The following is a 17,411-nucleotide window of genomic DNA, read 5'->3' as shown; positions in this document are numbered from 1 at the left end:
CCCCGCTGCCGGGAAGGGAATATTTGCTCGGTGCTGGAGACGTATCAGCCCCCAAAACGCTCGTCTCTTCCCACCCAGGGCTTGTCGAGCTGCTTTAGCTCACCCAGCCGGACAAAAACTGATTTATTTCTCCCCGACCCAATTTTTTTAACTTGACGAATGAACTCAAACCGGCTCGGGAAGGCGGCCTGGGCTCCCCTCTACATCCCAGACCCCCCCCCCACGACGCACATCACGACACCATCAGCTTCCTGCCCTTCTCCAGCACCCGCTGAGATGCTTTAACTGACACAAAACCCAGCTTATTTCTCCCTCCGCGGCCGCTTTGTGCCAGATCCATGAAGAAAACTGGCTTAGGAACACTGTCCCTTCTCCCAGCCGTGATCCAGCCCCCTCGGTTTTTCATAAAAAAGGTGAAATTTTTATTTACAAACCTTCCCAGCGGCACCGGAGCAGGGAAAAAAGCCAGGAAACCTTCACTCCCCACCGTCCCCGAGTAGCTCCAGCTCCACCACCCGCTGCGGGGGTTCCTTGGGCCGGCGAATATCCAGGGGGACCCGCCGTTCCCGCTGGAGCTCTCCCACGCGCAGCCGGAGCCGTTGTTCCCGCCGTTTGCAGGCTTGGAGTTGCCGTTGGGCTTTATCCAAAGCATCCAGGGCGGCTTCGGCGCGGCGTTTCCAGAGCAAAGCGCTTCCCACTTGGTAGCTGTGCTCGTTCTGGATGTACGCCCCGGCCGGCGGTGGCAGCCGCAGCATGTAAAGGGAGGGAGAAACCGGTCGGGGGGGACCGGGGGGTCACCCTCAGGGAGATCCGGGGTGGCCGTGGCTTCTTCGTCCCCTGTGGCTACCAAAAGGCTGTCCGGGAGTGGCCCACGGGCACCTGAAGGACCGGGAAGGGCTGGGACGCCGCCGTGGTCACCGGCTGGGGGGGCACCGGGGTCTTCGTTTTCCCCCGGGAAGCAGGAGACGTCAGCGGGGAAGGGGGGGTCCGGTGGGGAAGGGGGGGGGTCCCGCCTGTGGAGGGGAAGAGATTAAATTGGGGGGGACCCAGGGGTGTCCTGTGTCACCCCCCTCCGCCCCCGCCACCCACCCCCTGAGACTTACCTCCACCTCCTGGTGGCCCGGGGGGGCTTTGGGGTGTCACTCTGGGGCGGGGGAGGCTTCGGTTTGGTGGCCCGGGGGGGCTTTGGGGTGGCCGACTCGAAGACGGTGGGGACGGCTCCTTCCTTCAGACGGTGGTAGCCACTGTGGGGCGGGGAAGAGGGGGCGTCAGTGGGTGGCAAGGGGGTCCCCAAAGGCCTGGGGGGGATCCCCAGAGTGCCCCATGGCTGTCAGCGTCCTTGGGGTGTCCCAAAACCCCTGGAGGCCACAAAGGCTGCAGGGTCCTTGGGGTGCTCTGCAGCCCTGGGGGGTCCCCAAACCCGAGGGAAGACTTAAAAGCCTTGGGGGGGGGGGTCCCCAAAATGCTTTGGGGGGGGTTCACCCAGGGGGATGCACAAGGTCTCTTGGGTGACCTAAAGCTCTGAGGGGACACAAGTAGGGGGTCCCCAAGTGCCCTCGGGGGGGTCCCCAGGGTGCTCCATAACCCCCATGTCCCTGGGGAGCCCCCAAAACCTTGGGGGGGGGCGGGGGGGGGAGGGGAGAATCCCTGGGGTGCCCCAATGTCATTCCCCAGGTCTGGAAGAGTCCATTTGAAACCAAAGTTGGGGGGGGGGGGGGGGGGGGGGCTAAAGGTAATCAGGCCAACCCATTCTCTGCAGGGGGAAAGGGGGGGGCCACCCGCACCTCGTTAGGGACCTCGTTAGGCTCATGAATTACCTGAAGCCGACTATCTCGAAGCAGCTCTTCTCGAAGTGCTGGGAGCAGAAGTAGATGTACTTGGAGCCGGGTCCCAGCGGCCCTCCCCGCTGGCGTCCCGGCGCCGGCTGTTCTCCAGCCACAGCACCCGCCGCGGGTTGTCCTTCTTGGGCAGCCTGGGGGAGGGGACACGGAGAGGGGACATTGGGGACACGTCAGCTGCGAGGCGGTGGCTTCAAATGTCGCCCCCTAAGGCGGGGGTTTGGAAGGTTATGGGGTGAAACACCCCCACCCCCCCCCCCGCGCCTGTGAATGGTACGGGCCGGGGGGGGAGGGCTGGTGAAAGGGAGCGGGGCTGAACCATTCCTGAAATGGGGGGGGGACACACAGGTGGGACAAGCCATTGTTAAAGCGGGGGGGGGGGGACGACACCTGGAACAACCCATTGCCGGGGGGGGGGGGGAACACTTGGGACAAACCATTGCTATGGGGGTGGGAGCAACACTTGGGACAAACCATTGCTAAGGGGGTGGGAGCAACACTTGGGACAAACCATTGCTAAGGGGTGGGGGACACACCTAGGCCAAACCATTGACAATGGAGGGGGACGACAACACCACCTGGGGTGGGGGGAACACTTGGGACAAACCATTGCTAAGGGGGGGGGAATACCTAGGACAAACCATTGACAATGGGGGGGGGGGAAGGGACGACGACAACACCCGGGACAAACCATTGCTTAGGGGAGGGGGCACAGCTAGGATAAGCCATTGCAAAAGCGTGGGGGGTGAACAAGACACCTGGACCAATCCATTGTTAAGAGGGGGGGGCACATGGGGGACAAACCATTACTGGGGGAGGAGGCACACCCGGGCCAAACCATTGCTAAGGGCGGGGGGGGACGACACGACACCTGGGCCAAACCGTTGCTGGGGGGCGGGGGGGGGGGCAGAGCTAGGATAAACCATTGCAAAAGTGGGGGGGGGGGAACACACCTGGGCCAAACCATTGTTAAAGGAGGGGGCACACCCAGGACAATCCTATGCTGGGGGGAGCACAGTTGGGCCAAACCATTGGGGGGGGGGGATAAGGCACACCTGGGGACAAACTACTGCTAAAGGGGGGGCGGGGGGGGCACAGATGGTACAACCCCTTGCTGGGGGCGGGGGGGACACGGACGGACGGACGGGACACCTGGGAGAAACCATTGCTGGGGGGGGAGAACACACCTGGGCCAAAGCATTGCTGGGGGGGCGGGAGGGAAATAAACCTGGGTCAAGCCATTGGTAAGGGGGGGGAACACCTGGAACAGCCCATTGCTGAAGGGGGGCGGGGGTGGGGGGGCACCCACCGATGGAAGGAGATGCCTCGGTTGCGGGTCTCCCGAGTGTCGCGGGTGCAACAGCCGGCGGCAGAGCAGTGACGGGGCATCTGGGGGGGGGGGGGAGGCAGAAAAGGGGGTGCGTGTGTGAGAAGATTCCCCCCCCCCAAATTGCACGTGGTCCCCACTCCCCCGTGTGCCCCCCCCCCAAACAGCCAGATGCTTAGACATCCCCCCCCCCCCAACTGCCCCACCGCCCAACCCAGACCCCCAGATGCCCCCCCCAAATCCCTGGGCTTCCACTCCCCCAAGAACCCTAGAAGCCCCCCCTGAGGCCCCCAAAACCCCTGTTGACCCCCAAATGCTCTCCCCAAGCCAGTCCTTGCCCCCAAAGCTCCCCCCCAGATCGCCCCCCCGCTCCCCTCAGCCACCACAGTGGCCATCAAACAGCACCAGACCCCCCCGCCCCAGACGCCCAGGTTCTCGCCCCAGACCCCCAAGTCGCCACAGCCCCCCAGATCCCCCCCCCGACCCCAGGTCATGAAGTCACGGGGGGGGACGACCCCATCACAGGATCCCCCCCACCCACCAAATCCCCCCCCCAGATGACCAGGTTCCCCCCGAGATGCCCCCCAGACCCTCCGATCCCCTCCCAGACCCCCAAGTGCCCCCCGAATCTCTCCAGCTGCCCTCCCAGACCCGCCCCCCCCACCGACGGCCCCCCAAAATCCCACTGGCTCGTGTCCCCCCGTCCACCCCCCGACCCCCTGGTGACCCCTCAGACCTCCAAGTGCCCCCCCAACACCAAGTCCCCCTCCCAGTGACTTCGTGAACCGGATGGCGGGGGGGACCCCATCACCCGGGATGATGGGGGGGGGGGGGGCAGATGACGTCACGAGGAGGCAAGGCCGTCGCTAAGGCCCCTTGGTTGCTATGGGGGGGCCGGTAGGGGCGGGCCCAGAGGCCGCTCCCCCATGGGTCGGACACTCCCCCCAAGGGCTCGGACATCCCTTCCCCGTCCCCCACCCCACGGGGCCAGTTCCCGGGGCCGGTTCCCCCCTCCTCGGTCTCCCCGGGCCCGGCCTCACCTCGGCGCTCCCATCCCGCCGCCGCCACCGCGACCTCCGCCCCTCCCCCGCGCCTCCACTTCCGCCTCCGCTCTCGCGAGAACTCCACCGCGCTCGCGAGAACACGACGGAGCCCGCGAGTCTCCCGCCCCTCGCTGGGCGGGCCCCGCCCCTTCCCCTCTCATTGGCTGCGCCGCCGCCGAGGGGGCGTGGCGCAAAGCCGGCCCTGCCCCTCGCCGGCCGCGCCCTTATTTGCATGCCGCGCTGCCATTGGTCAGGATCGCCCCCCTCCCTCCTTAGTAGCCATGCGAGCCCCGCCCCCTCCGCAGCGGTGCGTTTCAAGGTTCCCCCCCCCCCCCAAGGTTTTGGGGCGTTTCAAGGCCCCCCCTCCCCCGGTGGGGCCACTGTATAAGGAGTTGGGGGGGGTTGAGACACCCCGCCCCCCCAAGTTGGGGTAAAAAAGGTTTCAAGGCCCCCCTCACAATGGTTTTGGGCTGTTTCAAGGCTGTGCCCCCCTCCCCTGCAGGGTCACTGTATAAGGGGGTGGGGGGGGATTGAGATACTCACACACACACACACACACACAAATTGGGGTAAAAAGAGTTTCAAGGGCTCCCCCCAACGGTTTTGGGGTGTTTCAAGGTGGTCGTCCGCTCAGTAGAGCCATTGCATTTTGGGGGGGAGCTTGAGACCCACTCATGCACAAAGACGCCCCCCCCGCAGTGGTTTTGTGGTGTTTCAAGGCCCCCCCCCCAGATTTTGTGGTGTTTCAAGGCCCCCCATACCCCCATGGAGCCACTGTATGAGGATTTTGGACGGGAGGGTTCAGCCGACCGCCACTGCCACAATTTGGGGTAAAAAGGGGTTTCAAGGCCCCCCCCGCCCTCCTGTGGGGCTATTGAAGAAGGCTTTTGGGGGGATTTACCCCCAGTTTTGGGGGTTTACACCCCATTGGGGTAAAGAGGGTTTCAAGGTCCCCCCGACAAGATCTTGGGGTGTTTCAAGCCCCCCCTCCTCCCAATATTGTTTTGGGGAGATTTTCAAGCCTCCCCCCAACGGTGTCTTCTAGCAGGCCCCCCCCGCCCCCGCCCCCACCCCCCCCCAGGCCCCTCAGGGCCACTCAGGGGCGGATCCATCTTCAAGGCACTTTAATGAGTATGGGCAAGCCCCGCCCCCAACAAGCCCCACCCCCAACAAGCCCCACCCCCCTCAAAAAAGCCCCACCCCAAATAAGCCCCACCCCTACTGCTGGGGGGAGGTGGGGTCCCTGGGGGGCAGTTTTTAGGGGTTCCTTGGGCTCAAAGGCCCTTTCAGGGCTGGTCCCCAGGGGTAGTTTCAAGGGCCCCCCCTGGGCTGGAGAAGGTTTCGAGGGTCCCCCCCGGGCTGGGGGCAGTTTCGAGGGTCCCCCCAAGGGCAGAGGCAGTTTCCAGGCCCCCCCGAGGCCCAGCAACCTTTGGGAGGGGCTCCTTGGGGGCGGTTTCGAGCCCCCCCCTGGCGCCGGGGGCGGTTTCGAGGGGCTCCCTGAGGGCCCAGGGTGGGGACCCGCTGTCCCCGCTGTCCCCGCTGTCCCCGCTGTCCTCGCTGTCCTCGTCCTCCGCCCGCAGCATGCGGCGCACCGTGCGGGACAGCGTCAGCGGGTCACACCTGGGGGGGGGGGGGCAATCAGTGAGGAGTTGGGGGGGGGCCCAGAGCCCCCCGCTATCCCATAATGCCCCACACGGCCCCTCCCCGACCCCCTGTGGGGAGGGGGCTATAGGTGCCCATAGGGGGGCTATAGGGGCCCATGGGGTGCTATAGGGTCCTATAGGGGGGCTATAATGAGCCCATGGGGGGGCTGCAAGGAGCCCATAGGGGACCATGGGGTGCTATAGGGAGCCCATAGGGTGCTATAGGGGCCCATGGGGTTCTATAGGGTCCTATAGGGGGGCTATCAGGAGCCCATAGGGTGCTATAGGGTCCTGGGGGGGGGACGGGACTGTAGGTGCCCATAGGGTGCTATAAGGGCCCACAGGGGGCTATAAAGGCCCATAGGGTGCTATAGGGGCCCATAGGGGGCTATAGGAGCCCATAGGGTGCTATAAGGGCCCATAGGGGGCTATCATGAGCCCATAGGTGGCCATAGGGTGCTATAGGGAGCACATAGGATGCCATAGGGAGCACATAGGGTGCTATAGCATCCCATAGGGGGGCTATCAGGAGCCCATAGGGTGCTATAGGGTCCCATAGGGGGGCTACAAGGAGACCATAGGGGGCCATAGGGGGCTATAGGGACCCATAGGGGGCTATAGGGAGCACATAGGATGCTATAGGGAGCACATAGGATGCTACAGGGGCCCAAAAGGGGCTATCGGGAGCCCATAGGGTGCTATAGGGTCCCGGGGGGGTATAGGTGCCCATAGGGTGCTATAAGGGCCCACAGGGGACTATAAGGGCCCATAGGAGGCTACAGGGGCCCATAGGGTGCTGTTAAGGGACCATAGGGAGCTATAGGGGCCCATAGGGGACCGTAAGGAGCTCATAGGGGGCTATAGAGGCCCATAGCAGGCTATAAGCACTCATAGGGTGCTATAGGGAGCCCACAGGGTGCTATAGGAGCCCATAGGGGGCTATAATGAGCCCATAGGGGGGCTACAAGGAGCCCATAGGGGGCCGTAGGGTGCTATAGGGAGCACATAGGGTGCTATAGGGTCCCATAGAGGGGCTATCAGGAGCCCATAGGGTGCTATATGAGCCCATAGGGTGCTATAAGGGCCATAGGGGGCTATAATGAGCCCATAGAGGGCCATGGGGTGCTATAGGGAGCACATAGGGTGCTATAGGGAGCCCATAGGGTACTATAGGGTCCCGGGGGGTGTTATAGGTGCCCATAGGAGGCTATCAGGAGCCCATAGGGTGCTATAGGGGCCCATAGGGGGCCATAGGGCGCTATAGGGAGCACACAGGGTGCTACAGGGGCCCACAGGGGGCTATCAGGAGCCCATAGGGTGCAATAGGGGGTTATAGGAGCCCATAGGGGGCTATAGGGTCCTGGGGGTCCCACCTGAGGCGCGCCCGTAGGGTGGCCACATGGCGCGCGGTGGCCGCGGCCCCGTCCCCGAGGTCCTCCAGCACCTGGCGCAGGTGGTGGCCCTGGGCCTGGGCACGGGCCGTCCCCGCAGCCACCGCGGCCACCTGCTCCCCCAGCGCCCGTCCTGCTGCCTCGCTGGCCTGCGCCTGTGGGGACACGGGGACACGGGGCGTGGGGACACGGGGACATGGGGACATGAGGCGTGGGGACATGGGGACATGAGGCGTGGGGATGGGGGACATGGGGACACGGGGCGTGGGGACACATGGTGTGGGGACAGGGGACACGGGGACATGGGGCGCGGGGATGTGGAGACACGTGATATGGGGACGGGGGACACGGGGACACAGGGACGTGCAATGCGGGGACGGGGGGCACGGGGCGTGGGGATGAGGGACACGAGGACACAGGGCGTGGGGATGACGGACGGGGGGACACGGGGACGGGGGACACGGGGACACAGGGTGTGGGGACATGGGGATGGGGGGACACACAGTGTGGGGACAGGGGACATGGGGACACGCAGTGTGGGGACACGGGGACACAGGGTGTGGGGACAGGGGACATGGGGACATGTGGTGTTGGGACACAGGGACACGCGGTGTGGGGACATGGGGACATGGGGACACGCACTGTGGGGACAGGGGACATGGGGACACGCAGTGTGGGGACACGGGGACACAGGGTGTGGGGACATGGGGATGGGGGGACACACAGTGTGGGGACAGGGGACATGGGGACACGCAGTGTGGGGACATGGGGACACAGGGTGTGGGGACAGGGGACATGGGGACATGTGGTGTTGGGACACAGGGACATGCGGTGTGGGGACATGGGGACATGGGGACACGCGCTGTGGGGACAGGGGACATGGGGACATGTAGTGTGGGGACACGGGGACACAGGGTGTGGGGACATGGGGATGGGGGGACACGCGGTGTGGGGACAGGGGACATGGGGACACAGGAACATGCGATGCGGGGACAGAGGACACAGGGCATGCGGATGTGGGGACACGTGATGTGGGGACGGGGGACACAGGGTGTGGGGATGAGGGACACAAGGACATAGGGTGTGGGGACGTGGGGACATGGGGACAGGGGACATGGGGACATGGGGCATGGGAACATGGGGATGGGGGACACGCAGTGTGGGGACAGGGGACACGGGGACACAGGGTGTGGGGATGTGGGGACATGCAATGTGGGGACAGGGGACGTGGGGACACGGGGCATGGGGACATGGGGACACGTGGTGTGGGGACACCTCAGGGACACGGGACATGGCGACACGGGGACATGGGGACACGCAGTGTGGGGATGGGGGACATGTGGTGTGGGGACGTGGGGACACGCAACACGCAACACACAGTGTGGGGACGGGGGACATGGGGACACACGACATGGGGCGTGGGGACGCGGGACACGGGGCGTGGGGACACGGGGACATGGGGCATGGGACGTAGAGTGTGGGGACACGGGGACACACGTGGGGACGTGGGGACACATGTGGGGACATGAGGCACGGGGACACAAGGACACGGGGACATGGGGCGTGGGGATGTGGGGACATGGGGACACGGGGACACAGGGACATGGGGTGTGGGGACATGGGAACGTGACCATGGGGACACAGGGTGTGGGGACACTGGGACATCGGGACATGGGGCACGGGGGCATGGGGACACTGGGACACGGGGAGTAGAGACGCAGGGTGTGGGGACACAGGGACACGGGGACACGGAGCATGGGGACATGGGGACGCAGGGTGTGGGGACATAAGGACACGGGGACAATATGGAGCATGGGGACAGGGGGACACGGGGAGTGGGGACCTGGGGACATGGAGACACAGGGATGCAGGGGCATGGGGACATGGGGTGTGGGGACATGGGGACACGGGGCATGGGGACACGAGGACACGGGGACACGGGGTGTGGGGACACGGGGACACGGGGCATGGGGACACGAGGACACGGGGACACGGGGTGTGGGGACATGGGGACATGGGGCATGGGGACACGAGGACACGGGGACACGGGGCATGGGGACACGGGGTGTGGGGACACGGGGACACGGGGCGTGGGAACACGAGGACATGGGGACACGGGGTGTGGGGGGACACGGGGTGACGCCGCCTCTGCTCCCCCCTGCCTGGCCAGGGACCCCATGGGAGCGACACACAATGTCACCCCCCTCCTCCATGATGTCACACCCCCCCCCCGGTGATGTCACAGGTGACGTCACCCCACCTGCAGGCGGTAGCGCTCCCCCCGCAGCCGCTGCTCCTCCGCCTCCGCCAGCAGCACCCGCAGCCGCCGCCCGGCCGCCCGCGCTGCCCGCCTCAGCGCCGCCCGTGCCCTGCACCGGAGGACGCCCCGCGTCACCCACCACACCCGCAGGGACGCCCCGGGGACACGGGGACAAACTTGGGCCACCCTCGGGCCACCCTGAGACCATCTCGAGATCATCTAGGACCACCCTGGGGCCACCCAAGACCACCATGGGACCACCTTGGACCACCCTGGGGCCACCCTGGGGCCACCCAAGACCACCCTGGGACCACCTTGGACCACCCTGGGGCCACCCTGGGGCCACCCAAGACCATCCTGCGACCATCTTGGACCACCCTGGGCCACCGAAGACCACCCTGGAGCCACCCAAACCACCCAAGACTATCCCCAGGACCATCTTGGACCAATCAAGGCAGCCCAAGAACACCCAAGACCAACCTAAGCCACCCTGAGACCATATTGGGACCACCTGGGACCAGCTAGGACCACCCTGAGGCCACCCAAGACCACCCTGGGACCACCCTGGGCCACCTTGGGCGCACACAAAACCACCCTGGGACCATCTTGGACCACCCTGGGCCACCCAAGACCACCATGGGACCACCTTGGGCCACCCTGAAACCATCTAGGACCACCCTGGGCCCACCCTGGGCCACCCTCGGGCCACCCAAGACCACCCTGGGCCACCCAAGACCACCCTGGAGCCACCCAAACCACCCAAGACTATCCCCAGGACCATCTTGGACCAATCAAGGCAACCCAAGAACACCCAAGACCAACCTAAGCCACCCTGAGACCATATTGGGACCACCTGGGACCAGCTAGGACCACCCTGAGGCCACCCAAGACCACCCTGGGACCACCCTGGGCCACCTTGGGCGCACACAAAACCACCCTGGGACCATCTTGGACCACCCTGGGCCACCCAAGACCACCATGGGACCACCTTGGGCCACCCTGAAACTATCTACGACCACCCTGGGCCCACCCTGGGCCACCCTGGGACCATCTTGGACCACCCTGGGCCACCCAAGACCACCCTGGAGCCACCCAAACCACCCAAGAGTACCCCAGGACCATCTTGGACCACCCTGGGCCACCCAAGACCACCCTAGGCCACCCAAGATCATCCTGGGACCACCCTGGACAACCCTGAACAAACCAGGGGCCACCCAAGACCACCCTGGGACCAACCTGGGTCACCTTGGGGCAACCCAAGACCACCCTGGGCCCATTGTGGACCACCCTGGGCCACCCAAGGCCACCCAAGGCCACCCAAGACCACCCTGGGACCACCCTGGGACCATCTTGGACAACCCTGGGGACACCTTGGGGCCACCCAAGACCACGCTAAGGCATCCTGAGACCATCTTGGGACCAACTAGGACCAACCTGGGGCCACCCAAGACCACCCTGGGACCACCCTGGGACCATCTTGGACAACCCTGGAGCCACCCAAGACCACTCTGGGACCACCTTGGGCCACCTGGGACCATCTTGGACAACACTGGGGCCACCCAAGACCACCCTGGGACCACCTTGGACCACCTTGGGCCGCCCTGAAACCATCTAGGACCGCTCTGGGCCCACCCTGGGCCACCTTGGGGCCACCCAAGAACACCCTGGGACAACGTTAGACCACCCTAGGCAACCCTGAGACCATCTTGGGACCACCTAGGACCACCCTGAGGCCACCCAAGACCGCACTGGGACCACCCTGGGACCATCTTGGACCTCCCCGGGACCATCTTGACAACCCTGGGGTCACCCAAGACCACCATGGGACCACCTTAGACCAACCTGGGGCCACCCAAGACCACCCTGGAGCCACCCAAACCACCCAAGAGTACCCCAGGACCACCTTGGACCACCCTGGGGCCACCCCAGCCCACCCGTGTTCCCCGCCTCACCCGGCCTCGCGCTGCAGGAGCTCCTGGAGGTGGTGGCAGCGGGCGCGCAGCGCGGCCTCGGCGGGGCCGGGGGGTACCCATGGGTGCTGCAGCCGCCCCCGCAGCGCCCGCTGCTCCCGCTCCAGCCGGGCCCGGGCCCCCGCCGCCTCCTGCGCCCGCGCCCCCGCCGCCGCCAGCGCGCGCTGCAGCTCCTCCACCTGCACCCACCACACCCATGGCACCCACAGCACCCGTAGGTGACCCCCCGTACACCCCCCCGTACCTCTGCGCCCCCCACGTTCCGCCCCCCCCCAGTCTCCCTCCAGCTGCCCCCGTGCTCCCCACACATCCCTCCATAGGTGCCCCTGTACAGCCCCCATAGCCGCCCCCCCATGGACCCATAGATTCCTCCCTCTCACCCCATTTTTCCCCCCCATACATCCCCCCATATGTGTGTGCCCCCCACATCCCCCTTCAGTCTCCCTCCAGGTGCCCCACATCCCCCCACCGCTGCCCCCCATACATCCCCCAGAGGTGCCCCCCATAGGTACCCCCCCATGAACCCTCCCACATCCCCCCTATACATCCTCCCATACGTGTGTGCCCCCCATGTCCCCACACATCCCCCCTCAATCTCCCACCAGGTGCCCTTGCGCTCCCCATACATCCCCCATAGGTGCCCCCCATGGGTGCCCCCCCATGGCCCCCATAGGTGCCTGACCTGGGCCTGCCTCTGGTGCAGGCGCTGCTGCAGCGCCCGGTTGTGCCCCCGCAGCTCCGCCAGCGCCGCCTGCAGCACCCCGGGGTCCTGGCCCCCCCTGCACCCATAGGCGCTATAGGGGCTGCAGGGGGAGCCAGGGGGACGGGTACCGTTTTGTGGGGGGGGGAGTTATAGGGGATGTGTCAAGGGGGGCGATAGGGGACAGGCCGGGGGGGGGTATAGGGGACACACCATGGGGCTATAGGGGACAAATGCCTGGGAGCTATAGGGGATGCACCATGGAGCTATAGGGGACAGGCTGGGGGGGGTATAGGGGACGCACCATGGGGCTATAGGGGACAGGCTGGGGGGGGTATAGGGGATGCTCTATGGGGCTATAGGGGACAGGCTGGGGGGGGGGTATAGGGGATGCACCATGGGGCTATAGGGGACAGGCTGGGGGGGGCTATAGGGGATGCACCATGGGGCTATAGGGGACAGGCTGGGGGGGGCTATAGGGGATGCACCATGGGGCTATAGGGGACAGGCTGGGGGGGGGCTATAGGGGATGCACCATGGGGCTATAGGGGACAGGCTGGGGGGGGCTATAGGGGATGCACCATGGGGCTATAGGGGACAGTCTGGGGGGGGCTATAGGGGATGCACCATGGGGCTATAGGGGACAGGCCATGGGGGCCATAGAGAATGTCCCATAGAGGACATACAGAAGTCTGTGGGTGTGGCCGGGGTGGGCGTGGCCGGGGCGGGGCAGACACTCACGTGGGGCTGGCTGGGCGGGGCACGTGGGCGGCGACATCATCGCGCTCCCGCTCCGCCCGCCGCCGGGCATGCTGGGCCGCCGCCACTGCCTGCAGGGTGGGACAGGCGTGGGCACGCCCCCCCGCCGGGGAGACACGCCCACCACGCCCCACAGCCCCGCCCCCTGCCCCAGAGCTCCACCCCATGGAGCCTTAGCCCCGCCCATTGACCTATAGTCCCAGCCCATTAGCCCTGCCCCCACTCAATAGCCCCACCCCCACCCCAGAGCCCCACCCCCTTATTCTATAGCTCCGCCCCTGTCCCGTAGCCCCGCCCCATTTTTCATTAGCCCCCCCATAGCCCCACCCCACTGCTCCTTAGCCCCGCCCCACCCCGCCTCTAGAGCCACACCCCATTGATCCTCAGCCCCGCCCCCTGCCCCCAGCCCCATCCCATTGCTCTTCAGCCCCGCCCCCACATCCCTTAGCCCCGCCCCTCTGACTTTTAGCCCAGCCAATCTGTCCAATAGCCCCGCCCCCGGCTTCCTTAGCCCCGCCCCCGAGGTTGCTTAGCCCCACCCCCAAACCCCTTTAACACCCCCCCGGCTCCCTTAGCTCCGCCCCCTCGCCGTGGCCCCGCCCACCTGCCGCAGCCTCTCCAGCTCCGCCTCCCGGACGCGGCGCCGAGACTCCGCCTCCTGCGCCCGGAGCTCCGCCCCCACCCGGGCTGCACGGGCGGCCTCCAGCTCCGCCCACAGCAGCTGCCCCGCCTCCTGCCCGGGGGGAGGGGGGGGGAACAGGGCCACGTGAGGCCACACCCACTCAGTGGCCACGCCCGTCCAGCAAGCCCCGCCCCCAGCCCGGGACGAAGCCCCGCCCACCTCTGGATGTCACCCCCCCCCCGGCCGTGCCTGCTCTCCCAGGCCACGCCCACCTCTGGCCACGCCCCTTTGGTTCCCCCAGCCACGCCCCCTGCCCTGACACGCCCTGTCCAAGACCACCCCGCCCCTCGCCATGACCGCACCCCCCCACCCCCCTGGCCCCGCCCACCTGTTGCTGCCGTAGGCGTTCGCAGGCCCGGTCACGTGCCCGACAGGCTCCGCCCACCCGGGCCCGGGCTCTGCCCACCGCAATCTCCAGCGCCCGCAGGGCCCCGCCTGCCGCCAGGCTCCGCCCCCTTTCCTGTGCCAGGCTCCGCCCCAGCGCTGCCACCTGTGGCAGGCGGGGCCAGGCAGTGAGTGACAGCTCCATGCCCCGCCCCCCCGGGTGATGGACACCCCACGTGCCCCGCCCACCAAAGTGACGGACACTCCTATGTCCCGCCTCCAGGATGATTGACAGCCCTTTGTCCCACCCACCGAGGTGATGGACACCCCCATGTCCCGCCCACTGGGATGATGGACACCCCCATGTCCCGCCTCCAGGATGATTGACAGCCCCTTGTCCCACCCACCGAGGTGATGGACACCCCCATGTCCCGCCCACTGGGATGACAGACACCCCCATGTCCCGCCTCCAGGATGATTGACAGCCCCCTGCCCCACCCCGCCGTGGAGAGGGGCGGGACACAGCGGTAACTGACAGGTGCTGGCCCCGCCCCTCCCTCCGAGGCCCCGCCCACCTGGTTGCTGAGGTCCCGGAGCTCCTCCTCCAGCTCCCGCCGATGCTCTGCCTGGGGGGGGCAGGGGACAAGGGGGGTGGCCGCGGAGGGGACCCAGGTAGCCGGGGGGGACCCAGGCGTCTGGGAGGGGACCGAGGCGTCCGAGGGACCCTGCTCCATCCCCCCCCAGGTCCCCTGGGACCCAGGCGTCTGCGCTCCACCCCTTAGAGCCCCATGGCGGGGGGGGGCAGGGGGGGGACACGACACCCGGGTCCCCTCGGGAGGGGGGAGCGGAGGGGATGGCTGGACGCCTGGGTCCCTTCCCACGGTGGGGGGGGGGGGGGGAGGGGAGGGCCCGGACGCCTGGGTTCCCTTTCCCCGCCCCGTGCCCTAATTCCAGTCCAGGGACTGGACTGGGGCCAGTGGGGCCGGGGGAGGGGGCGCCCGTATGCCTGGGTCCCCCAGCCAAGGAGTGGGGGGGGGGCAGGGAGCTCGGACGCCTGAGTCCCATGGAGGGGGGGGGCATTACCCTTCCCCCCCCCCCGCCGACCCCTGGGTCCCCCCATGGGGGTTGAGGCTTCCCCCAGACACGCGGGTGCCCCCCGGACGCCTGGGACCCCCCCAGATTTCTGAGACACACACACACACCCCCCCCCGCCCCGCCAGATTCCTGGGACCCTCCGGACGCCTGGGTCCCCCCCGGATGCCTGGGTGCCCCTAGAGTGGGTGTCCTCCCCGCCCCCCCTTCCCCCCCACCTCGAACTCCTGGGTCCCCCCCGGACACCTGGGTGGCCCCCTCCGACGCCTGGGTCCCACTCACCTGCACCAGCCTGGGGGGGCCACATTGTCCCTTGTCCCTCTCGTCCACCATGACACCAACTGGGGGGGCCTGGAACAACAGAGACCTTGGGGAGATCCTACAATAACACCCCCCCCCCCCCCAAAGCAGCGTCATCCCGGACGCCTGGGTCCCTTTTGGGGGGGGGCGGGTGACACAGGTGGGGTGGGGGCTGCCCGGACGCCTGGGTCCCTTTTCGGGGGGGTGACACAGGTGGGGTGGGGGCTGCCCGGAAGCCTGGGTCCCTTTTCGGGGGGGGCGGGTGACACAGGTGGGGTGGGGGCTGCCCGGACGCCTGGGTCCCTTTTCAGGGGGGGGTGACACAGGTGGGGTGGGGGCTGCCCGGACACCTGGGTCCCTTTTCGGGGGGGGGGGGGTGACACAGGTGGGGTGGGGGCTGCCCGGATGCCTGGGTCCCTTTTCGAGGGGGGTGACACAGGTGGGGTGGGGGCTGCTCGGACGCCTGGGTCCCTTTTGGGGGGGGGGTGACACAGGTGGGGTGGGGGCTGCCCGGACGCCTGGGTCCCTTTCTGGGGGGGGGGGGGTGACACAGGTGGGGTGGGGGCTGCCCGGATGCCTGGGTCCCTTTTTGGGGGGGGGGGGGTGGTGACACAGGTGGGGTGGGGGCTGCCCGGATGCCTGGGTCCCTTTTTGAGGGGGGTGACGCAGGTGGGGTGGGGGCTGCCCAGACGCCTGGGTCCCTTTTTGGGGGGGGGGGGGTGACACAGGTGGGGTGGGGGCTGCCCGGACGCCTGGGTCCCTTTTTGGGGGGGGGGGGCCCTCACCTGCTGGGTGTCCGTCCCTGCGATGCTGAGCTCGTGGGACCCGGTTGTCCAGGGTCGGGGGGGGACCGGGAACACCCTGTGCCACCCACGCCGCGGGCACGGGAGGGACTCAAGCGTCCGGGCACCTCCCCCCCCCACCCCCCCACCCCACCCCCAGGCTCTACCCACAGGGCCCAGGGCCCGCCCACCCCCCAGGGCACCCAGATGTCCCGGGACATCAGTTCAGCTCCGCCAACTCCAACCCTTGGGTGCCACCACCCGCCCTCGCCCGAGGGACCCAGGTATCCAGGCACCTCCCCGGGGGCACCCGAAAGGTCACGGCCGTTGAGATGTTCCCTGGATGGTGGGGAAGTGCGGTGATGTCATAGCGCCGTCTGTGATGTCATAGCGCCGTCTGTGATGTCACGCCGCCGTCTGTGATGTCACAGCGCCAGCTAGGGGGCCACAGAGGGCAAACCCAGGCAGGGAGGGGCCGGGGGGGGGGGGTGTGGGGGTTGGGTGTGACTGTGACATCACACTGGTGACATCGCAGGGCACGGCAGTGATGTCACTGCGGGGTTCTGTGACTGACTCACACCCCCGTGGGGGGGAAGGCCCAGGGAGGGTGGGGGGACCTTCATGGTGGGCACATGAAGAGGGTCAATGGGTCATACAAATGGCCATTCCTGAGGTCATCTGTGCAGAGTGATGTCATCATCGGTCAAAATGGAGAAACACAGAGTGACACGGGTCAACACGGGTCAACACAGGTCAACACGGGTTAGCGTAAATCAACATGGAGCAACACAGGCTGAGATGGGGCAACACATGGGTCCAAATGGAGACACACGGAGTGACACGGGTCAACACGGGTCAACGTGGGTCAACAAGGATCAACACGGGTCAACATGGATCAACAACACAGACCAGCAGAGATCAGCGTGGGGCAACATGGGTCCATGCAGGGCAATGTGGGTCAAGTCAGCTCAACGGGGATCAGCAGCAACACGGGTCAGCAGGGACCGGCACCGGTCAACACAGGTTAACATGGATGAACATAGATCAATGTGGGTCAACGTGGGTCAAGAAGCATGGGTCAACGTGGGTCAAGAAGCGTGGGTCAAGAAGCGTGGGTCAACATGGGTCAATACAGACTGATGTGGGTCAACATGGAGTGACACAGGCCAACACAGGTCAAAAAATATGGGTCACCACAGATCAACACTGGACCAACATAGGTCAACGCAGATTGACACGGGTCAACGTGGATCAACACAGGTCGACGTGGGTCAAAATGGAGCATCACAGCGTGACGTGG

At 66.6% G+C, this 17,411-nt stretch overlaps 2 protein-coding genes across 2 annotated transcripts; both read right to left on the bottom strand.

Annotated features, from left to right (window-relative positions):
* Positions 1-398: 398 nt before the first annotated feature.
* On the bottom strand, positions 399-4,325 carry LOC141735065 (THAP domain-containing protein 7-like). The gene is given in 7 exon segments (XM_074567506.1): positions 399-796; positions 799-1,013; positions 1,104-1,244; positions 1,818-1,884; positions 1,887-1,972; positions 3,148-3,227; positions 4,206-4,325. Coding segments are annotated over 6 exon segments (909 nt in total). The 5' UTR covers positions 4,206-4,325; the 3' UTR covers positions 399-476.
* A 1,098-nt stretch (positions 4,326-5,423) lies between these two features.
* Positions 5,424-15,362, bottom strand: MYH14 (myosin heavy chain 14). Its single transcript, XM_074567472.1, has 10 exons — positions 15,312-15,362; positions 14,513-14,563; positions 13,942-14,103; positions 13,536-13,664; positions 12,914-13,002; positions 12,155-12,275; positions 11,455-11,651; positions 9,503-9,611; positions 7,225-7,397; positions 5,424-5,828 (listed from the first exon to the last, which is right to left on the bottom strand). The coding sequence occupies exons 1-10, from the start codon at positions 15,360-15,362 to the stop codon at positions 5,495-5,497; spliced, it is 1,416 nt and encodes a 471-aa protein (XP_074423573.1). The 3' UTR covers positions 5,424-5,494.
* Between the last annotated feature and the right edge of the window lie 2,049 nt (positions 15,363-17,411).

Source organism: Larus michahellis, chromosome 28, assembly GCF_964199755.1.
Source record: "Larus michahellis chromosome 28, bLarMic1.1, whole genome shotgun sequence".
NCBI classification, from domain to species: domain Eukaryota; kingdom Metazoa; phylum Chordata; class Aves; order Charadriiformes; family Laridae; genus Larus; species Larus michahellis.
The sequence above is the reverse complement of the archived record's forward strand: the minus strand, read 5'-3'. Positions and strand labels throughout refer to the sequence as shown.

What these genes read in the sequence shown, in the direction of transcription:
- MYH14 (XM_074567472.1), bottom strand. Translation starts at nt 15,362, where the DNA reads ATGGTGGACGAGAGGGACAAGGGACAATGTGGCCCCCCCAGGCTGGTG. An exon ending in AACGCCTACGGCAGCAACAG is followed by an intron (nt 13,665 to 13,941) that starts GTGGGCGGGGCC and finishes CCCCCCGGGCAG; the next exon opens with GAGGCGGGGCAGCTGCTGTG. An exon ending in CTCCTGCAGCGCGAGGCCGG is followed by an intron (nt 9,612 to 11,454) that starts GTGAGGCGGGGA and finishes CCTCCGGTGCAG; the next exon opens with GGCACGGGCGGCGCTGAGGC.